General features: G+C 51.8%; 1 protein-coding gene across 3 annotated transcripts in view; it reads left to right on the forward strand.

Annotated features, from left to right (window-relative positions):
* Nrg2 (neuregulin 2) overlaps positions 1-19,020 on the forward strand; it is a 184,192-nt gene that overhangs the window by 150,706 nt on the left and 14,466 nt on the right. For 2 of the 3 annotated variants that reach the window (XM_058584286.1, XM_058584287.1), the window contains exons 3-5: positions 1,425-1,543; positions 10,053-10,173; positions 16,464-16,522. In XM_058584286.1, the coding sequence (XP_058440269.1) occupies positions 1,425-1,543; positions 10,053-10,173; positions 16,464-16,522 (299 nt within the window). Of the gene's footprint in view, positions 1-1,424; positions 1,544-10,052; positions 10,174-16,011; positions 16,089-16,463; positions 16,523-19,020 lie in introns of all 3 variants that reach the window. The other variant, XM_046460482.2, reaches the window with a different exon arrangement.

The raw sequence follows: 19,020 nt of genomic DNA on the forward strand, positions 1-19,020 counted from the left end.
ATTTCCATGCTATTTCTCGCTTCCCCCTGGGGTCCAGGTTGGGGTCCTGTTCTTTTTTCAGAGCTCTCACTGGCCCCTGAGAATACTGGGGCAGAGGGAAGGAGGGGAACTGGGAACAGACACTTGCAGAGCCTAGGCATGCTGGGATAGGTGCAGGGAAGCTCTGAGAAGGAAGGAGAGGTTTGACCAGAACTCCAGAAAGAGGGGACCCAGGGCTAGGTACACTGCCGTCACAGCACCAGGGGCGGGGCATGCAGGGACTGGATGAAGAAGGGGCCTTGCCCCAGCTTCAGATGCCCAAGATACCGCATGTCTCCACTAGCTACAGCACCTCTGCCTTTACCTTGCTGGGTGACCTTGGGCAAGTCAGGAAGCCCTCTAGGATTTAGCTTTCCCATCTATAGGAAGAGACACCCAGTTCAGCCCTGGGATCAAGTCCAAGATCTTTTTGTTGCTTGAAGTACAAGTTCCTGGCACACAAAGGCACTCAGTAAGCATTTGTCAAATGAATTAATAAATGAAACAAATGCTCCTTGGAGAGGTCACAGAGTGCCTCTTAGTGGCAGGGCTGATTGGCAGGCAGGAGAAAACCACTGGGATCTGGGCACAGTTGTCAACTGATCCTCTCAGAATTGTGGCTCTCCCAGATACCTGGGTGTCTTGAATCCACTTTCCACTGCTATAACGGAGGGCCATAGACTGGGTAATTTATGAGCAATAGAAGTGTTATTTGCTCACAGTTCTAGAGGAGTCAAAGATTCAGAAGTTACATCTGGTAATGGCCTTCATGCTTCACCATAACACGACAGAAGGCGTCACATGGTGAGAGAGGATGAGGGGACTGAACTTGCTTTTATGACAAACCCATTCCCACGAAATCAACTTTAAGCCACTCATGATGGAGCACTTGTGACATTAACCCCTCATTAGGCCCACCTCCCCACACCATCACTTTGGGGATTAATGAGCTTTGGGAACACATTTAAACCATTGCTCTGGGAATGGGTCCTACGTATCCAGCGTGACAAGCAGCCATTTCTAAGGAAGGTTAAAGCTGCTGAGAATGAAGATGTAGCCATGTGACTTCCTAAGGGGCCTGGCTCTCTGCCCCCAGAAAAAATGTTACAAAAAAAGGCCCAGCCTTGGGAAAATAGACGTGAGAATTCATAGATTTAGAACATGTGTGTAGCCATTAGCCCCAGCCTGGTTTGTCCTGAGGGCCCCAGTCTGCCTCCAGTTCCAGGGCTTCAGCATTCCTTCTGGACCCCAGGAACAGCCAGCCTGAGGGTATCTACTTTCCAGCCAACCTGCAAGGCCACTGTGGGTCTGTGGGGAGAGGTGACTGTCGGGCGACTGCTGGGGAGCATCGTCGCCGCCTCCCCCCAGCTCACGCCTCTCCCCCTCTTTTCCCCCTCCCTAACCAGAAAGAACTCACGACTACAGTTCAACAAGGTGAAGGTTGAGGACGCTGGGGAGTATGTTTGCGAGGCTGAGAACATCCTGGGGAAGGACACCGTCCGGGGCCGGCTCTACGTCAACAGCGGTAGGTGGCCCCTTGAGGAAGGGCAGGGTCCCTGAGGGCTCTGGCAGGGTGGATCAGTTGCCCCCCAGCCTTCAGGAGGCCCACACATGCTCCATCCTGCACTCGATTCCCCTCCCTTCTGCCGCGGCCATATCAAACCCCAGATCTCAGCCGATTCAGAGAAATGCAGTCGAAGCATAAATGTTTAGCTTTGTTATCTGGGGCTGGAAGAGCCGCCAACTCTCATTTTAAATACCCTGAAAACTAAATATTTTGAAATCAAGAGGTGGGGGTGGAGGGAAGAATATTTTTAGAAGGCAATTATGGGAGGCTGGGTTGCCCGGAGCGGGGCTGGGGGAGAGCAGGCCCCAGCGCTGCCAGCTGCTTGCCTGTGGATGCTGCTTTGCGGGCACCTGAGTGCAGGAGGTCATCTCCACGGGGCCAGGGCGGGAGGACTGGGGGCTTGGATCCCCTGGGATAGCCTCTTTGGAGATGGCAGACTCTCCCACCAGACATCCTCTCTCCTCCAAGACTACACGGTCAGGACCTCAGAGTGCTCCTGAGCTTCTCTCTGCAGTGGCAGATCCAGCTGCAGAGCAGAGGGTGCCTTCCTGCTGGGCTGTCCTTTCCCTTGACTGGAAAGGCACCTTTCTTCTCTACCAATGCTCCCTGTCCTCATGCAGTACCCTCCACTCTAACCCCAGTGCACCAAATCCCACAAAGAGCCTTCTTGCTCCCAGCACCCCCAAGCGGAGCATGCCATTCAGACACCTATTTATTGGGATTTGCTTTCAGTCATGCCCGTCACAGAATCTAATCCTGTATTTATTGTCGCCTGTTTTCCACCAGACTTCCAATACTCCCAAACCCAGAGTCTGGAGAGACCCAGGCTTGTCCTGTAGCTGGGGACAAAAGGCGAGCTGTGTACTCTCACTTGCACATTCAGCACGCTCTGCTGTGAGCTCTGAGGAGTTCAGTCTTGGCCCCCAATCAAGTCCTTCACAAGTCCTTCACAACTTGTAACGTTCCCCGGCCCATGGCCCTCAGATGATAACCTAGCCAAGACCCTCTCTGCCCTGTCCTGGTGAGGGACAGCCCTGTTCTCCCAGCCTCTTGGGCTCCTTGCCACTATCCAGTCTGGATATTTCTCATAACTACCCCATCCACTCTAAGCCCACCTCAGGGGCAACCCTGGCACAAGTTTCATCCCTACTCACTTGTATCAGAACAGTGGCCTTTTTTTTTTTTTTAATTTTTTATTGTTGGCTGTTCAAAACATTACATAGTTCTTGATATATCATATTTCACATTTTGATTCAAGTGGGTTATGAGCTCCCATTTTTACCCCATATACAGATTGCAGAATTACATCAGTTACACATCCATTGATTTACGTATTGCCATACTAGTGAGAACAGTGGCCTTTTAACACACATTCATTCAACCATGTCCCCAGCCTGTGGAGCCACAGGCCAGGGACTCACCCATCTGGCCCATGATCTTCCTCTGCAGTCTCTCCCCTTGCCATCCCATCCCTATTCCTTCTCCCACACCAGCTCTCCCCGGCAGCCTTCCTCCTAACACCACCCCAACCTACTGTAGTGTCCCTCCCAGCTCAGGCCACAGAGGTCCAGTAGTATCTTTTGAATTCCAATCTTAGGTCATTCCTCAGGTCCCATACTGTTGCTGAACTTTCTCTGTGTGCACTCCAGTGGAGGGTGAGCCTCAGGGATGGGGATGACAAGGACAAAAGAAGTTATGATGACAGCTAGTATTTACCAAGCCAGACTCCACATTATTTCATGAACCCTGACTCAGGCCCAGGATGTATTTTATAGGTTGTGAGAAGCTCAGAGAGGCTAAACATTTTGCCCAAAGTCAAACAGCTAGTTAATGATAGAGCTGTACAATGTAAAATTCAAGGCAAACTTAGCCACGGGGCTCCATGGGGGATGAATCTAGCCTGTTTACCACTCTGGCCCCGGGGCCTGGCACAGTACCTGACTCCTGGTAGGTACCCGGTAAATGTTATATTAAAGAACTTACAACCTGCTGCAAGGCCTTCACTGCCTTCTCCATGTCCCAAGCCAGGCAGGGTAGCAGTAGAGGTATTTGCATCTCCACTTCTCAACCAGCCTCTAGCCTGGGGCGAGAGGGTGTCTAGCACCTGCCACCTGTCATAGTGAGCAGACATCCACAGATACACCTTGGACTTGAAGTCTCCTGTTTTATTAGTCAAGACTTTCTTGGTTAAAACTGAGACAAATTCAAGTTAAACCTACCTTAAGGAATTCATTTATTGACTTGTAAAACTGGGAAGTCCAAGAGGTCAAACTGGCCTCAAAAATGAGAGTCTAAGAACAAAGAGGATGGGTCAGGACACTCTCCCTCTGTGTGTCGGCCTCATTCTTTCCAGTTCTGAAATAGCTTCTCCCACGTTGGGGGAATGGAGTGGGAAGAGGAGGCCGTGGCCACAGACAGCTCCAGGCTTACCTCATCCCAGCCCGTCACCTCGGTCTCTGGTCCACACATAGATCACGAGGATGGACTCTGATTGACCCTGATTAGGTCATGTGCCCACTGGCCCACTTGTTCAGGCTGGAGGGCGCCGTCTTTGCCAGGCTTGTCTGTGTATTCAGGGGGGCTACTGAGAGGCAGAGTGCCTGAACCATGGCCCTGACATATCACATGGAGAAGCGTTCCCTCAAGGGGTGCTCTTCTTGGAGAAAGAAGGTAGGGTTGCCATGCAGAAAGTCACAGCCATGCCTGCTCTGCCACAACGGGCTTGAGACCTGAGGTTGGGAGGGTTGGGAGGGCTCTCAATTCCTTCCTGCAATGGGTCATGCTCTGATCCTTTGCAGAACCAGAGCGTGGAGCCTTTGGGCTGGGGCTGGAGGGCAGATCTGGAATCCAGTTGCCCACAGGGTTCCTTGCCTCATGCCTGTAGCCTGGTGGGAGGGACGCAGGGCAGGGCAGTGGAGAGTTGAGAGATTTGATCTAGTCCCAGCTCTGTGTCATTCAACCCAGAGCATGTTGCCCCACCTCCCTAGTCTTCAGTTTTCCCCTCCTGAGGCTGATCTATAAGTCTCTTCCCCCTAAAATTATGAGATTCCTGGTGATCTTCAGGCTGATGTCCTGTGCACCTAACCCACATGCAGGCGGAGTACACACCTCTTCTGCTGCCCTGTGCAGCCCATGCAGGCAAGAGCCTGCTCTTCATGTGGGGAGCTGAACAGGGCCACTGCAGGTGACCAGAAGACTAGGGACATTTTCACAGGCAGAGATGCCTGGGCTCCTTGTTTATCCACAGAAGCCAGGAGACCTGCAGCAACCACACCCTGAGGAGGGGGCGGAGATCGGGTGCAGGCCCTGCCTGCCCCCCTCTGACTCATCCCTAGGTGGGTTGGCTTGGCCCTCCCAGGCCCCAGGGAAGCCAAAGCTACAGGGGCGGGGCATCAGGAGCTGCAGGCTGCGCAAGGGACATCACTCTGGCTCTTGGAGGGCTCCGGCTCCTTTCTGGTGGAGCCTAATTCTCTTTCCCCAAACCAGAGCAGGCCCTCGTCACAACTCTGCCTGCTCACAAGAGGTTTCCAACCTTCCCAAGCTGCTGGCAGGAAGGAGGAGTTAGCAGAAGTTTGTGGAAATTTCAACAAATTAATCAGCCACTTCTGAGAAACCAGCGTCCATGTCCCAGGTGAAAGGGAACTCAGAGACATCCTAGGGTAGCCATTCCAGATCCAGGATATCAGACTTTGCCCCAGAGGTTTGAAGTGGGGTATTATAGGACCATGGAAGTCCTGCAGAGACCCAGGCTTGTCCTGTAGCTGGGGACAAAAGGCGAGCTGTGTACTCTCACTTGCACATTCAGCATGCTCTGCTGTGAGCTCTGAGGAGTTCAGTCTTGGCCCCCAATCAAGTCCTTCACAAGGCAGGAAGCTAAAAACTGGGGCTTCTCTGCCTTTTAGAACAGGGCAGGGAGAAGACAGTCCACCGCACCAAAGGGCAGCAGGCTACCGTGAGAAGAGAACCTAGACGTATCAAGAGGTGCTAGGTCTGGGTCTCAAAAGAGAAGCAAAGATTTTTCTATGAACAAGGGAGAAAAGTAGCTGCTGCAGCAACAGACAATGCGGAGATGGCTCCACAGCACCAGCTGCCTCTCCACCCTGCTCCTGCTTAGTCTTTGAAGGAAGACCCTGAAGAACCCACCCATACCAAGTCACTAACGGCTGATAATGACTTCCAGGGTTTGTCCCTTCTAGACATTCTTTAAAATTAATTTTTGAGGCATAATTTACATTCCATAAAATTCATCCTTTTAAATAAGTATACAATTTGATGGTTTTTACCCAGTCACCAAGTTATGAAACATCACCACAAATTCCACAATATCTTCATCACCCCAAAAGGAAACCCTATACCTATTAGCATTGCTCCCTCCCTCTGGCCCCTGGCAACCATTAATCTACTTTATGTCCCCATGGGTTTACTTATTGTACACATTTTATACAAATAGATTTATATAATATGTGGCCTTTTTGCCTGGCTTCTTCTAGTTCATGTAATGTTTTTTTAAGGTCCAGCCACATTATAGCATGAGTTAGTACTTCGTTACTTTTTATGGCTAAATCATGTTCCACTGTATGAATGTCCCACGTTTTATTTATCCATTCATTAGTTTGGATTAGTAAGTCACTTGGATTGTTTCCATGTTTGGGCTATTATGCATATTGTTGCTCTGGACATTCATGAACAAGTTTGTGTATGCACATAGGTTTTTAGAACTCCTGGAGCATATGGTAATTCTGTTTAGTTTTTTTTAGGAACTACCGGACTACTTTTCAAAGCAGCCACATCATTTTACATTCCCACCAGCAATGCACGAACTACCAATTTCTCCACAAACTCACCACCTCTTGTTATTATCCCTCTGTTTTCCTGCCTTCCTAGCGGGTGTGAAGTGGCATCTCATTGTGGCTTTGATTTCATTTCCCTAATGACCTCTCAGGAATATTTACATTTAAAACCTATAGAAAAGCTATCATCAGCCAAGGATATCAGACTAGTCCCTGGGCTGGCAATAGAAGGCTCTTTTCTCCAAAGAATCAGATATTAATTTGCTCATTCATTGATTCAGTAAATATTTGTTAAGCACCTATTATGTGCCCAGCACTCTGCTAGATGTTGTGGTTCAGTGAAACATGAGAGATGTCTTTCTGCCCTAAGAGAGCTTACATTCTATTGAAGGAGCTAATAATGGCATGCCTCATCATTTAATTAGGTTAGAATAAGTACTACAAGCAGAAATAGATGAAGCAAATAGGAAAAATCAGGAAGGAGCCTGACAACTGGGGAAGGTGAGGGAGGCCAGTGGAGTCTGATATTGGGAACGTCCTGGGCAGGAGGGCTCCTGGCTTATTATCTTTGCCCAGATTCTACCTGGGAAGGAGTTGGGGCTTTATCCTGAGTACAAAGGGAAGCCATTGGAGAACTTCCATCATGGAACTTACATATTTTTAAAGACCACTGTGGCAGCTGCCAAGCAAAAAGTCAGAGATGAAGGCAGGAAGGTGGAGATGAGGGTAGGAAGACCAGTGAGGGGACCATGTGGTCATCCAAGGAAGAGACACGCCTGGACTAGAAGGGAAATTGGGGAGACAGGCATGGAGCCTCTTGAGGAGTTAGAAATGGTGAATCTTGGGGATGAGATGTACTGGGGAATAAAAGAGAAATATAAGATGCCCTCTAGGACTTGGGTGTGTGCCATTTGGTTACTGACAGAGGGAAAGATAGAGACGATGGTTGGGATAGATGACTAGGAGCTCAGTTTGGGACATGTTGAGTTTCAGGTGGTTGTGAGCCATTCAAGTGCAAGTGTCAAGGGAGCAGTTAGGGAGCCAGGGGCAGTGCATGGGCCTACAATCCCAGTTGCTAGGAAGGCTAAGGCAGGAGGATCTCAAGTTTGAGGCCAATCTCAGCAACTTAGACCCTGTCTCAAAAATATTTTTTTAAAAGGGCTGGGGATGTAGAGCATCCTTGGGTTAAATCCACTACTGGAAAAAAAGGGGGTAGGGGGGAGTAATTAAAACTTCCCATTGAGAATCCATGTCACCTTTGCTTCTCCAAAGGGAGGACTGGGTTAGAAATATAGATACACTGACGGGGGAGTCTAGACCTGTTGCCTTGAGACATGTGTGTGCCAGCACAGCCTGCTGGTTCCGTGGTGTGCATGCACCCCTGCAGCATGCACATCTCCCTGGAGTGTGGCTTCACCCACAACAAGAATTGGCCTATTGTGACTCAGGAAGGTCCTGTCACTAGAAAGTGGCCTTTCTGAGGTGGGAAGGCCTGCAGTCATTGTTCTGCCACACTTTCTATGACCAGCCCTCCACTTTGTCCTCCCTTTTTGCCTTTCTGGGTCCTCGGCCTCATCTCCATGCTGATGTGGTCTTGGCAGCCAGGGCTCCATGTACCACAGCTCAGGGGTCCATTTTTCTTCAGTTGTCATCTGTGTTCCAAGGCCTCCATGAGCGCAGGCATGTATGTGTGACAAGCCCAAATGTGCAGCTGCGCTCCCTGCCAGCAACCTTACTGCTGTCCACTGCTCCCTCAGCTTGGGAGGAATAACAATGAGGGCACAGCAACTGTCAGTCTCTGCCACCCATGACTGCAGAGGGACCCATGCTGGGCCTGGCAGGCCCAGGCTGAGATTTCTCTGGCTTAGCCAAGGCCCCCCGGAGGACCCAGGCCTGTGGTCCACATTGTTTTTGCATCCATCTGCTCCAGGCAAGACTTGGTGCTGACGTCTTCTTTCGCAGGGGACTGGGTAGCTGTCAAGATTGCACAACTAGGGGCCAGCAGCCTTAAGGCCTTGTCACAACACACATTGTGACTCTGCGTGGGCACTTTGCCATTCTCTTTCCTCACTCCTCCTTTACAGTGTAACCAAAGGGCAGGACAACCTCCAGGATCTGCCCAGAAATGGGACTTTATAACTTCAGGCATGATCACCTCAGTTATTTTTCTTTTCTGGCCCTTTCTTAGTTTCTTGGGTCTCACTGACCCAGAAGTGGGACAGACACCAACGTGAAGCTTTCTCTTCTCCCCAGCCAGCATGTGGGTCCCAGCTGGGTTTGCCATTGAGCCTTAGGGGAGACCTCAGCCAGGATGGGGCCAAGGATGCCAGCTCAGCGGCCGGCATGATGGGGAGGGGAAGGTGGGAGCTGGCCCTGTCCGCTGGGTTTTATCAGTGAGCTCCTCAGACATATACAGAGGCAGAGCTGTGTGTACGCTCCCAGTCCCCCACGCTCCATCTGTCTCCCTACATGTCTAAACACTGAGGGCGCCAAGTGCCTGCCCCCCTCCTCTCAGCCCCTCCCCATGACTGACAGGAGCCATAGAAACTCAATACCCCTGAGGAGATAGGGCTGGACAAGGCAGGATGGGCCATCTCCGTCACAAGGCTAGTGCTGGGTGGAAGTAAGAGGCCCTCAGAGCCCCCAAGAGCTGAGTGGGGAGCAGGAGCCCCTTCTAGCAGCCCAGTATAGACACACAGCATAGGACAGTATCTTACAGATGAAAACTGACTTTGATGCAAGAATTCTCACTTGAAGCCAGCTTTCCGTATGCCCTCCTCTGATGGAGGAGAAGAGCTTTCTTAACTTTGATTTTTCAAATGAGTCTGCTAAATCAAACTTACAGTCTGGGTCGATAGCCTCAGAGTCCAGTCTTTCTGTCAGCCAGTTTCACATCCCAGCTGCCCTGGCCCTCCTCAGCCCCATCTCCTCTCCAACAACCTGAAGCCCATGATTTACAGTCTGGGCCTTCAGAGGTCTGGAGGCTCCCTCCAGAGGCAAAGGCTGATGAGGTGGGAGAGCAGCGGGGCTGCCTGGCGTGGGAGTATACGAAGAGACCCTTGCTGCTTCTGGAGACAGGGCATACTGGCCTTTGTTGCATTCCGTCCATCCCTGGCAGAGAGGGGAAAGAGTGTAGAATCTAGGGTTAACCCACATCTCTAGCTCTCAGGAAACAGCAATGTCCCAAAGGTGCCATTCCTTTCAAGTCCCTACTCCTTCCAGCCACCCGCTGAACATACAAGAACCTGAACAATAAAGGCAGGTACAGGTGTCTCCTCCCGGCACCATTGCCCACACCAGACGTCAGCATCTCATCCACTTGTGGTGGAAACCCCAAGGGAGACAGGAGGGAAGGGGTGGAGGTGGGCCCTGATTCCAGCAGAGGAAGCAGTTTCTGCTCCCTTGTCACCCCCTCCAAAAAATGAAAAGATTTTAGAGGTTTGCCCGGAGCATGCATGCAGGGTCACACAGACAGATGGCTAGAGCTTGTGGTGGCCTCCCACTTTGCCTCACTGGCAATCCAGAAGGACCACTAGACCTCCCCTGCCCAGTCATGTCTGCAGTCTCTGATGACCTTCCAGTTTGGGGATAAGCCATGAAAAGCCATGAAGAAAGTGATTCCTGGGACCCAGAGGTGGTCTCAGTGGGTCACCGGCATGTGTCTCTCATACCTCCAGTGAGCACCACCCTGTCATCCTGGTCGGGGCATGCCCGGAAGTGCAACGAGACAGCCAAGTCCTATTGTGTCAATGGAGGCGTCTGCTACTACATCGAGGGCATCAACCAGCTTTCCTGCAAGTAAGTGACCAGTGGAGTCAGCATGGGGTGAGAGCAGGGTAGGAGATGCTGGGGCAGAAGTGGAGGGCTCTAGGAAAAGTGTGCTTCCAGTCACTGGCAAGGGGTCCCCAAAGGGTACAGACAGCAAGGTTGGCCCCATTCCTAGACCTTTCTGGAATATAAGGAAATGTAAGCTCTAGCCCCTTCTGGAACTTGAGGAAATGTCAGGACACATGGGCTCCTGCTGTACCAGTTTGCTAGGCCCCTGTGCACCCCATCTCCTGATGTCCACCCTTTCACCAACACTGTTAGGGAGATGGGGATGCCAGTCTAAGGCACTGGGCTTTCTTTCTTTCTCTCTCGCTCTCTTTCTCTCTCTGTCCTCCTTCCCCATCTCTCAACAACTCTCCAAACTAGTTCTGTCCCAAGCTGCATCTTCCCCAGCAATGAGGAACCTGGTAGGGTCAGGCAGACCACAAGCTCCCAAGCCCTTGGCTCCTGAGGGTCCTACTCCTGCAGTCTTGAGGGGAGTAGTAGTGGACTGCCCAGAACCCCTTGAATCTGGCTGCTTTCAATGCCCTACAGCACCCCAGTGACCATTGTGCCCAAGTGCTGCCTGTGCCCATTTAGCCCGGCCCCCTCTCCATGAAGTAAAAGGATACCAACAGAGACTGTGGGTGTTGCCCAGTGGAGGAGGTCAGGTTGGCCCCAGCAAGCACTCCAAGGAGCTCAGAACCACCCACTCCCCAGAGCACACAGGGTAGGCGGGAGCTTGGCAGTCATGGAGGCCTTGTTCAGGCCCAGCAGGGTCTTCTGGGCAGCTGGGCCCCCCCAAAGCCCATGGACAGAATTTCTGGTGGGCCTGAGAGGAGGGGGAAGGGAGCTTGGGGAGGGCAGCACAAGCTGTGGCCAGATCTTGGGGAGGAGTGGGAAGGGGGCCTAGTGAACAACTTGGGGTTTTCAGAGCATCTCAAGTCTAGGGCCCTGGCAAGATGCCAAAACTGCCCCATTCTTGTGGCATCTGGGCAAAGACCACTAAAATATTGACGGAGATTTAGAGAGGGGCCTGAGCTCCTACAGACGAGGTCAGATCAGCACTTCTAGTTCCCCTGTCTCTGCCCTCCCAGGCCGGGTCTGCATCCTCCTCCTTAGCTGCAGCCTTTCCTAGGAATATGGGCCTGTCAAGAAGACCAGGACTTTTAAAGACCCCCTCCACCTACCATGTGGTCACAAGGGTCCACACCTGTTCACACTCATCCTCAGGGTGGGGTCGCTGGGCTGCCATTGCCAAGCGGGACTGTGGCTCTAGCCCCTGCTGGCCTCCTTGGCTGGCTTCCTCCCCGGTCCCACCCTTCACCTGCTACCATCCCCTTCCCACCCTCCTCCCATCCCAAACCTCAGGGAAGAGTCCCAAGAGCAACAGCAGGTCCTCCAGGGAAGTTCTCAACTTGGCCTCAGCCCTCAGCCTTCCCTGCTTTTTCCTTTAAGAGGCAGCCACATTAGTTACAGACCCCGGGGAACATTCTAGCCTTGAAAATGCTCTGAGCTCTTTGGATTAGACCTACTTCAAACTCACAAGGGCCTTGGAATAACTAATAGGGATGGCCCAATCCTGCATCCCCCTTCCCATGTCCCATACGCCAAGTCTTTCCTATTCCGTAGCCCCTTGGACCCCTTGACCCTCAAATGGATCCAGCATTGTTGATAAAATCAGCCCAGGCTCCAGATAGGGAAGGTTCAGCCCCCAGGACAGGCACCAGGGATGAGCAGAGCCAGCTCTGGGGCCCAAGCTCTAGTCTTGGAGTTTCTTGTGGGAAAAGGAGGAATAAGATACATAGGTACCAGAGGACCCCGCCAGCAAGGCTGCACCCCTAGGAGCCCAGGTCCTGCCTGGCCAAGTCTAAGGGGAGTAGAAGGCAGGAGCCTGATCCTATTTCCCTCCCCACCAGGACAACTGGGTTTCACGGCTTAGAACTTGAACTTGGCACCCAGAGCTATCCCCTCCCCATCTTGGCCCCGCTGGTCAGCCCCAATCAGGGCTCATGGATTTGACTTTCTTGGCTCCCTTTGTCAGCCCGAAGGGGAGAAGAACATCCCTGGCCGGGATTGAGGTCCTCTGAGTTGTGCTGGAGAAGGGCAGGGGGGAGGGGGCCGGGCAGAGCCCAGAGGCCATTCTGGGGGTGGGCAAGCTGGGAGGGAAGGGGGGCAGGCCTCTCGGGATTCCTGATGACACCTGAATGGAATAAAAAGGAAAGAACTTAGGAAACGGAACTCACGTCTTACCATTTGTGCTGTTTGTTTACTTTTATTTTGATTTTTTTGCATTTCCGCTTAGCTTGGATAATGAAACTACACTGGTCAGTTTCATTCCAGTTTCTATAAAAATCAGTTTTCCTTCCTGGTTTTCTTACACTTGTTGTTGTGTATTGGTTCAAGCCCTACAGGGAGTGTTGGAAAGCAGGCACACTCCGTAACCCTCCTGTTTTTCTGGAACTCAGTGCCAAAAGAAACAGTGTCACTGATACTGAATTTTGTTTTAAAAAAGAAAACTTAAGGGGATTTGAAAATGGGGATCCAAATCAAGGTGACTGTCTCCTGTCTGGGCCAGACAGGGGCCCCCACACTTCCTCTCGCTGCTTTCTCCTCTTCTCTCCGTGTGTTTGTTGAGCACGGTTGGTGCGTGACTCTTGGGGACTGGTTCAGGGGATGATGACAGAACAAGACTCTCTTTCCAGCCCTGTGCACATACCAGTGGCATGCCTCCCCTGCCATCGGTCCATCCCCATCCGTTCTGCTCTCTCCAGCCCACCCATGATCAGGCGACTCCCCCATCCCACCCCATTTGCCTGCTCATCCTCACCACATCTCCACCCACCCCTCATGGACTCCGAGACCCTTATTCCCCGCCAGTGCCTGGGGCACACCCTCATCCTTCATCCTCCTCTCTCCCCAGGTAAGGGCAGCACACATGGCATTATCCCCAGGCTACCAAAAGGAGAAACTGAGGCCCGGGAGGTGGGGTGGGGGAAGGGGAAGGCAGAGGTCCCTGACCCCTCTGTCACCCCAGATGCAGCCCGTGGGCTCTCCTCTCTGCCCCCCCTCACCCCTGCTCTTCTCCAGCCCTGGGTACAGACCTTCCCAGCATCATAGCTGATGACTCAGCGGGAAGGGCTGGGAAGGCTGCTACCCATTGCTCCTTCTGATCTGTCCTCCGTGCCCCTGAAATTCAGAGGGTCCATCCCTGCTTGAGTGGCACCCACGAGCCACCAGCCAGCCACCCACCCACACTGAGTTCATACTCCTGCCCTGGTTGATAGGGGATGCACTCTGGTCTTGGGGGCAGGTTAGAGAGGTGGAGGCCTGGCCCACCCCCAAAGTCTGCACTAGGGGAATCCCAATTTCAATAGGCAGGACAAAGGAGATGGATAGGAGTGTCCAGGAGCCCCCTGAAGGAGCTAGAGCCCCAGAGAGCACTACCGCCTACCAGGCCTTCCTGCCCCTTACGTTGCCCCTCCTTGAGGCCTTATTTGTTCAAACAGGGGGGACACTCTCAAGGCAAGAAGACTAGCACTATAATATTGCACCATTCCAAGGTGCACATTTGTGCTATAGACTGTGTCAATAGTACCCCCTAGAGTTGTGTGACTCAGTGGCCGTGAAACATATGAGGATGAAGTCAGGGAATTCAGGATGTATGTGGGATCGAGGATACAGGAATAGACTTAGTTGTCATTGGTCTCCAAGAGTCATGGTACAGCAGCCCTGCTTATTAGCAATGGGAATATATTTCCCCTCTGTGCCCTCCTGCCCCTGAACTCCCCTTTCTCTCTCTTACACCAACACACACACACACACACACACACACACACACACAAAGACATACACTGAGTTACCTGACTCCAAGAGCCAGGCTAATCTCAGACATGGAACACAGTTAAACTTATCTCTTTTCTGTTCTTTTGTGGATTCCAAGAGTCATTTTGGCAACTTCCTGGGTCTTTATCCTCCACCCCAAAGGTACTTCTATTTGAAAAAAAATCACTTTTCCTCCTCTTGTCCCCATCCCCACACCAGTGTCCAAGTGCTGAGGAAGAAGAGCTGGAGTTGGTTGGAAATCCTTAGCCACTATCCCCATCTTTCTTGGGACAAAGGCCAGGGATCAGAGAAGGTTGGATTGATGAGGGACCTGAACCCCTCTGTTCAACAGGATCAGCATGCATGCCTGTTGCCCACCCCTACCACTGTCCTAGAGCCCTCCCAGCCCCTCACCCCCACCCTGGCCAGGTGTACCTGCACACACCCCTACCACTTCAGCGATGACCTCTTATCTCCCCCAGAGAGCTGCCATCAGGGTCCTGAGCAACGAGCTCTCTGCCCACCAACCACTCCCATTCCCCAGTCCTCTAGATATGAGGCCACAGGGTTTCATGAGTATATGTCACAGCCAACAGTCACTGCCCACTTAAGCCCCAGGGGCTTCCTGAATGGTTGAATACACCAGGAGGTGAAGGAGTAAAGCACACTTCAGTTCTTGAGGAAGTTTAGGTTGATTCATGTTGAACAGTAGCCGATTATTACCTAACTTCCGAAGGAAAACCAGGCCGAGGCAACATAGGACCATCCCTGAGTAGGGACATGTGGGGAAGGGGTCAGTCCAGCCCTGTTTGTAAGATTCTCCTCAGCTAGCTGGACTTGCTGGGGTTCAGAAAAGAATAGAGGGCTGCCAGAAATCTGCAAGACTGAGACTCGCTTGAGGGGAGAGGTGGCAGCCAAAGAGCAGAAGGAAGTGTACCGTGGGGGTGAGGACAAGGTCAGGGACATGGGAGTGGGTGGTGCCTTGGAGCTGCAGGAAAGGCAAGATGGAAGAAAGATGTAGGGCAGAGTGAGGCTGCAGTGGAAGAGCAGGTCACAGGGAAAGGGCAGGAATGCCCAGGCTGGCTGCCAGTAGGCCCCTGATGTGCAACAGGCCTCCAGGTCCCCCAGTGAGCCTGCTCCAACCTGCCCCTGCCCTCGGCCTCAGGAAGGCAGCTTTGGGACGCTGGTAATTCCAGCTCCCCTCCAGCTTCCCCTTCCCCTACTAAGCTTTCCCCATGTTTATTGTTCTAGGGTAGCCTTCCCCAAACTGTGTTCAACAAAGGTTCCTCTAAAAAAAAATGCCTTCCATGATCAAATAAATTTGGGACATACTAGAAAGTTCAGTTACTTCCTCCTATAAAATTTTTATAACCTTTCATATGCTAATGTAAGCTGCAATGAGGAGCCCTGCGAATGGATTTCCTAAACTTATTTGGCCACAGAACCTTCTTTGAGAGAACAGATCAAACATCTTCTGGGTCAGTTTTGTCATGGACACACAATCTGGGTACAGCCTTCCAGAGTTCTGCTTTGAACTTTCTGGGAGTTTCATGTATGAGAAAACCTGCCCAGGGCCCCAGAGAGAATCCTCCAGTAGGGCCCAAAGGAGTGGCTCCTAAGAACTTGGTCTCCCTTAAGGTTGACTGCCTGGCACTAACGGGCTGCAGTACTGGCTTCATGGGGCACCAGGCAGGTAAGAAGGAAAGGTTCAGGACCAGGAGTACAACTAGACAATAACCTCCATTCTTCCCCCTCCCCGCTTCCCTAAATCATCCTCCCCCTGCCCCACCCCTTCCCACCACCCACGGAGCCACATCTATTAGAGAGGTTTATAAGATTTCAGAGCCCTCCACCCAGCCCCAACTCCAGCCCCTTCAGCTACAAGTGTGACCCCAAGTGCCTGACTTGGTTTTTCTCATTCATCACTGTGCACTTTGATTTCTAACCTTAGCCTCGCGGATGATGCCAGTTTGTTCTGTGATTTTTCCCCTTTTCCTTCTCCAGATGTCCAAACGGATTCTTCGGACAGAGATGTTTGGAGAAACTGCCTTTGCGATTGTACATGCCAGATCCTAAGCAAAGTATGTTTGAAGATACAAACACAAGTCCCTGCTCCTTAGAAAGCTTCCGGGTGCAGTCCCCCCAATGTAGGGCATAGGGCCAGGGGTGTTGGTTGTTTTGATCTTTGGCTGTTTTGTTTTGTTTCTCTTTTCTTTTTTGTATTTTGGTTTGTTAGTTCTTTTGTTTTGTTTTGTTTTGCTTTGTTTTTCATTTTTGGCCTAATCCTTGGGTTTAAAATTCAGGGCTGCAGGTAAGGGGCAGAGTGGCCAGGCCAGTACAAATGGTAACGGTGGCAAGGAACCCAGCTGGCATTGGCAGGAGCCTGTGCCGGGGTGTTGCAATGCCTGTGTCTTGCTATCCTGGCTCTCTCTTTCTGGTTTTCTTTCTTTTGGTAGGTGTCCTGTGGGATACACCGGGGACAGGTGTCAGCAGTTCGCAATGGTCAACTTCTCCAGTATGTCTCTTTCTTCTATTTCTTCTCTTCCCTGGTGACTGGCAATCTCCCCCTGTGGGAGGGATGGGGCCTTGCTTATCATGACTGGGAGGGAAGTGGGGGTGTCCCGTGCTCCTCTCACTCCTCAGTGCTCACCAGAAGCCTGTGCAGAGGAGAACGATACACCCCCTGCCCCCTGGCATCCATCAGCTATACTGCCTGGGCATGGTCATGCTGAATTCTCTCTGCAGCAGCAGGACCCTGTTTGGGTCTCTTTACCCATTCTGGTGACAGACAGCCTGGCCAGAAATGGGAAGAGGCATTTATAGAGCCCTCCCTGGCCTCTGAAGGCTGTTTGAGGATGTCAGGCTGATGATGAGTCTGGGAAGTGAGTGTGAGTATGTGTGTGCTGGTGTGCTTGAGAGAAAGAAAAACGTCTCAAAAAACTATTTTCTGCTCAGGCCAGAGTAATGTTGGTTTGGGGTTTGGGGACCAGAGCGGGGAGGAGGGGAGTTTGAAGACCACCCGTGGCAGTGTTCTCCATGGATGCCAGAGGACATTTGTGTGGCTACAGGATGAGGTGGGCTGGGGATTGCTCAGAAAATAAATGATAAGGAGAATGAGGAATCAAAGGGTCATTGGTGATTCTCCCCAGGACATCTCCGGTCTGAATCCACTTTCAATATTTCATTCCTTTTCTTTCTTCCATTTCTGAGGTTGGAGCTCTCTCTATGTTCTGGTTTACATAATTTACAAAAAGAAAAAAAAAGTGAGCCCTGTGGCTGACCCAGGGATGCAGCTGTAATTGTGCAGTGTTTATATTAGGACCTCGAAGCAGTTCCTTCCAGCACCACCAGGTGGAGGTGCAGCAGAGCAAAACAACACTGGTTGCCCACAGATTCCATCTGGGGTCCAATGGACCATTGGTCTGCAAGGCCTGAACCATGTCACCCATCCTATCCTGCAGAGAAGACTAGGCCCCTGCCCATCCCCTCCTGTCCATAGGACAACTGGGTCCTATGAGGAGTTAGGAACTAGAGCATCCAGATGGTACCTGGACATTGGGAAGTAGAACTCTGGGAGACGCCAAAGGTGGGACCTAGGAGGTAGCTCATGGAGAAAAAGAGTTTTGGAGTCTAGGTGTCAGGGTAAAGAAATGAACCTTCCCAAGCCTTCTTAGACCACAGCAGGAAAGCCTGAAAATTTACTCCCTACCTTAACCCAATAGAAGCATAGGGACCCCAGCAAATGAGGGCCAGTAGGCCCAGAAGGTCAACTGTCTTCACAGCATGGAAGGCAAGGCTCCCCACAGGACCCTCCAGTCAGAAGCCAGGAGGAAGCCCTTGGGGACAAGGACAGAGCATGTAGGCAGGACATGTGGCTCAAAGGAATTCTCTAGAAACCAGGCTCTGGAAGAATTTCAAAATCAGGTCCAGTCTATGTGGAGAACTGTAGGGCAAGAGGGGGCAGAGCTGCCAGGCTGAGCACGGGCCAGGTGACAGGCAGTGTAGGTTATATTCCTTCCCACCCTTTGGCCAAGAGCCTCTCTGGCTTATGGGACTGTTCTGGACAGGCAGTCCTGGCCCCTCCTGAATCAGAGCAGCAGAGCCTCCGGAACCCGGGCCACTGTCCAAGGCCTCTCTGCCAGCTGGGCTGCTTCAACTTTCAGCCTGGATCTTCTGGGAGGGTCAGCAGAGCCCCAGGAGCCCAAAACAGGCTACAAATGCAGCCTGTGGCCCTCCCACCTTGTCTTCGATACCATTACTGTTACCTTTCTGTGAAGGACGAGTGCTCCTCCAGCACTTTCCCAGAGAGCCCTTTGTGTGCTCCTCTAGTAGATAGTGACTACAGAGGCAGTGAAATGTGCTCAAAGAAGTGGCAAGCTTCTAGTTCCAAGAGAGCAGGATGAAAATGCCAGGGGCCCAGCCTATTAGTTCTGGGCCTCGTTTAACCCCTCTGGAGTTGTGTTCTTGTCTGTATATCGGGGGTCACATTTATGCCTGTCAGGCTGCTGTGAGGATGAAACGAAGCAACACATGTGAGGGGCTCAGCAGACAGCCTGCCACTGTCGTTGGAGTGCACTTTAGTACCTCTCCCAGCTACAGTTGGCATGGAGAGGGCAGGAGGAGCACTGACTCCCTGGAGGCCACCTCCCAGCATTCCAGATCAAAGCGTCTGACCTTGCCCAGACCACCTGGAACCAGGTTACCTTTTGCAGAGAATAAGGAAACTAGGCCTTAACCTCAGTAGCACTTAAAGGATTCTCCTTCTTTCACTGACAGGCCCTGTCCTCCCCGAGAGTCAAAGCTTGTCTGTGTGTATGCCTCCATATCAATGAGCACACACGCTAACCCACAAGCATGCACTCGCCCCTGCATACACACATGCAAACACAGGAGTACATGCTCACATCTGCACACACATCACTGCCTCCTTGTCCAGGCACCTTGTGACTGTGGATTGAACAATTTGCATATTGCCTGGATAGCTTCGCCCTGCTGAAAGTCCAGCATCAGGTT

Source organism: Marmota monax, unplaced genomic scaffold (genome assembly GCF_021218885.2).
Source record: "Marmota monax isolate L192 unplaced genomic scaffold, Marmota_monax_Labrador192_F-V1.1 WCK01_AAM20220418_F8-fsc00006, whole genome shotgun sequence".
NCBI classification, from domain to species: Eukaryota; Metazoa; Chordata; class Mammalia; order Rodentia; family Sciuridae; genus Marmota; species Marmota monax.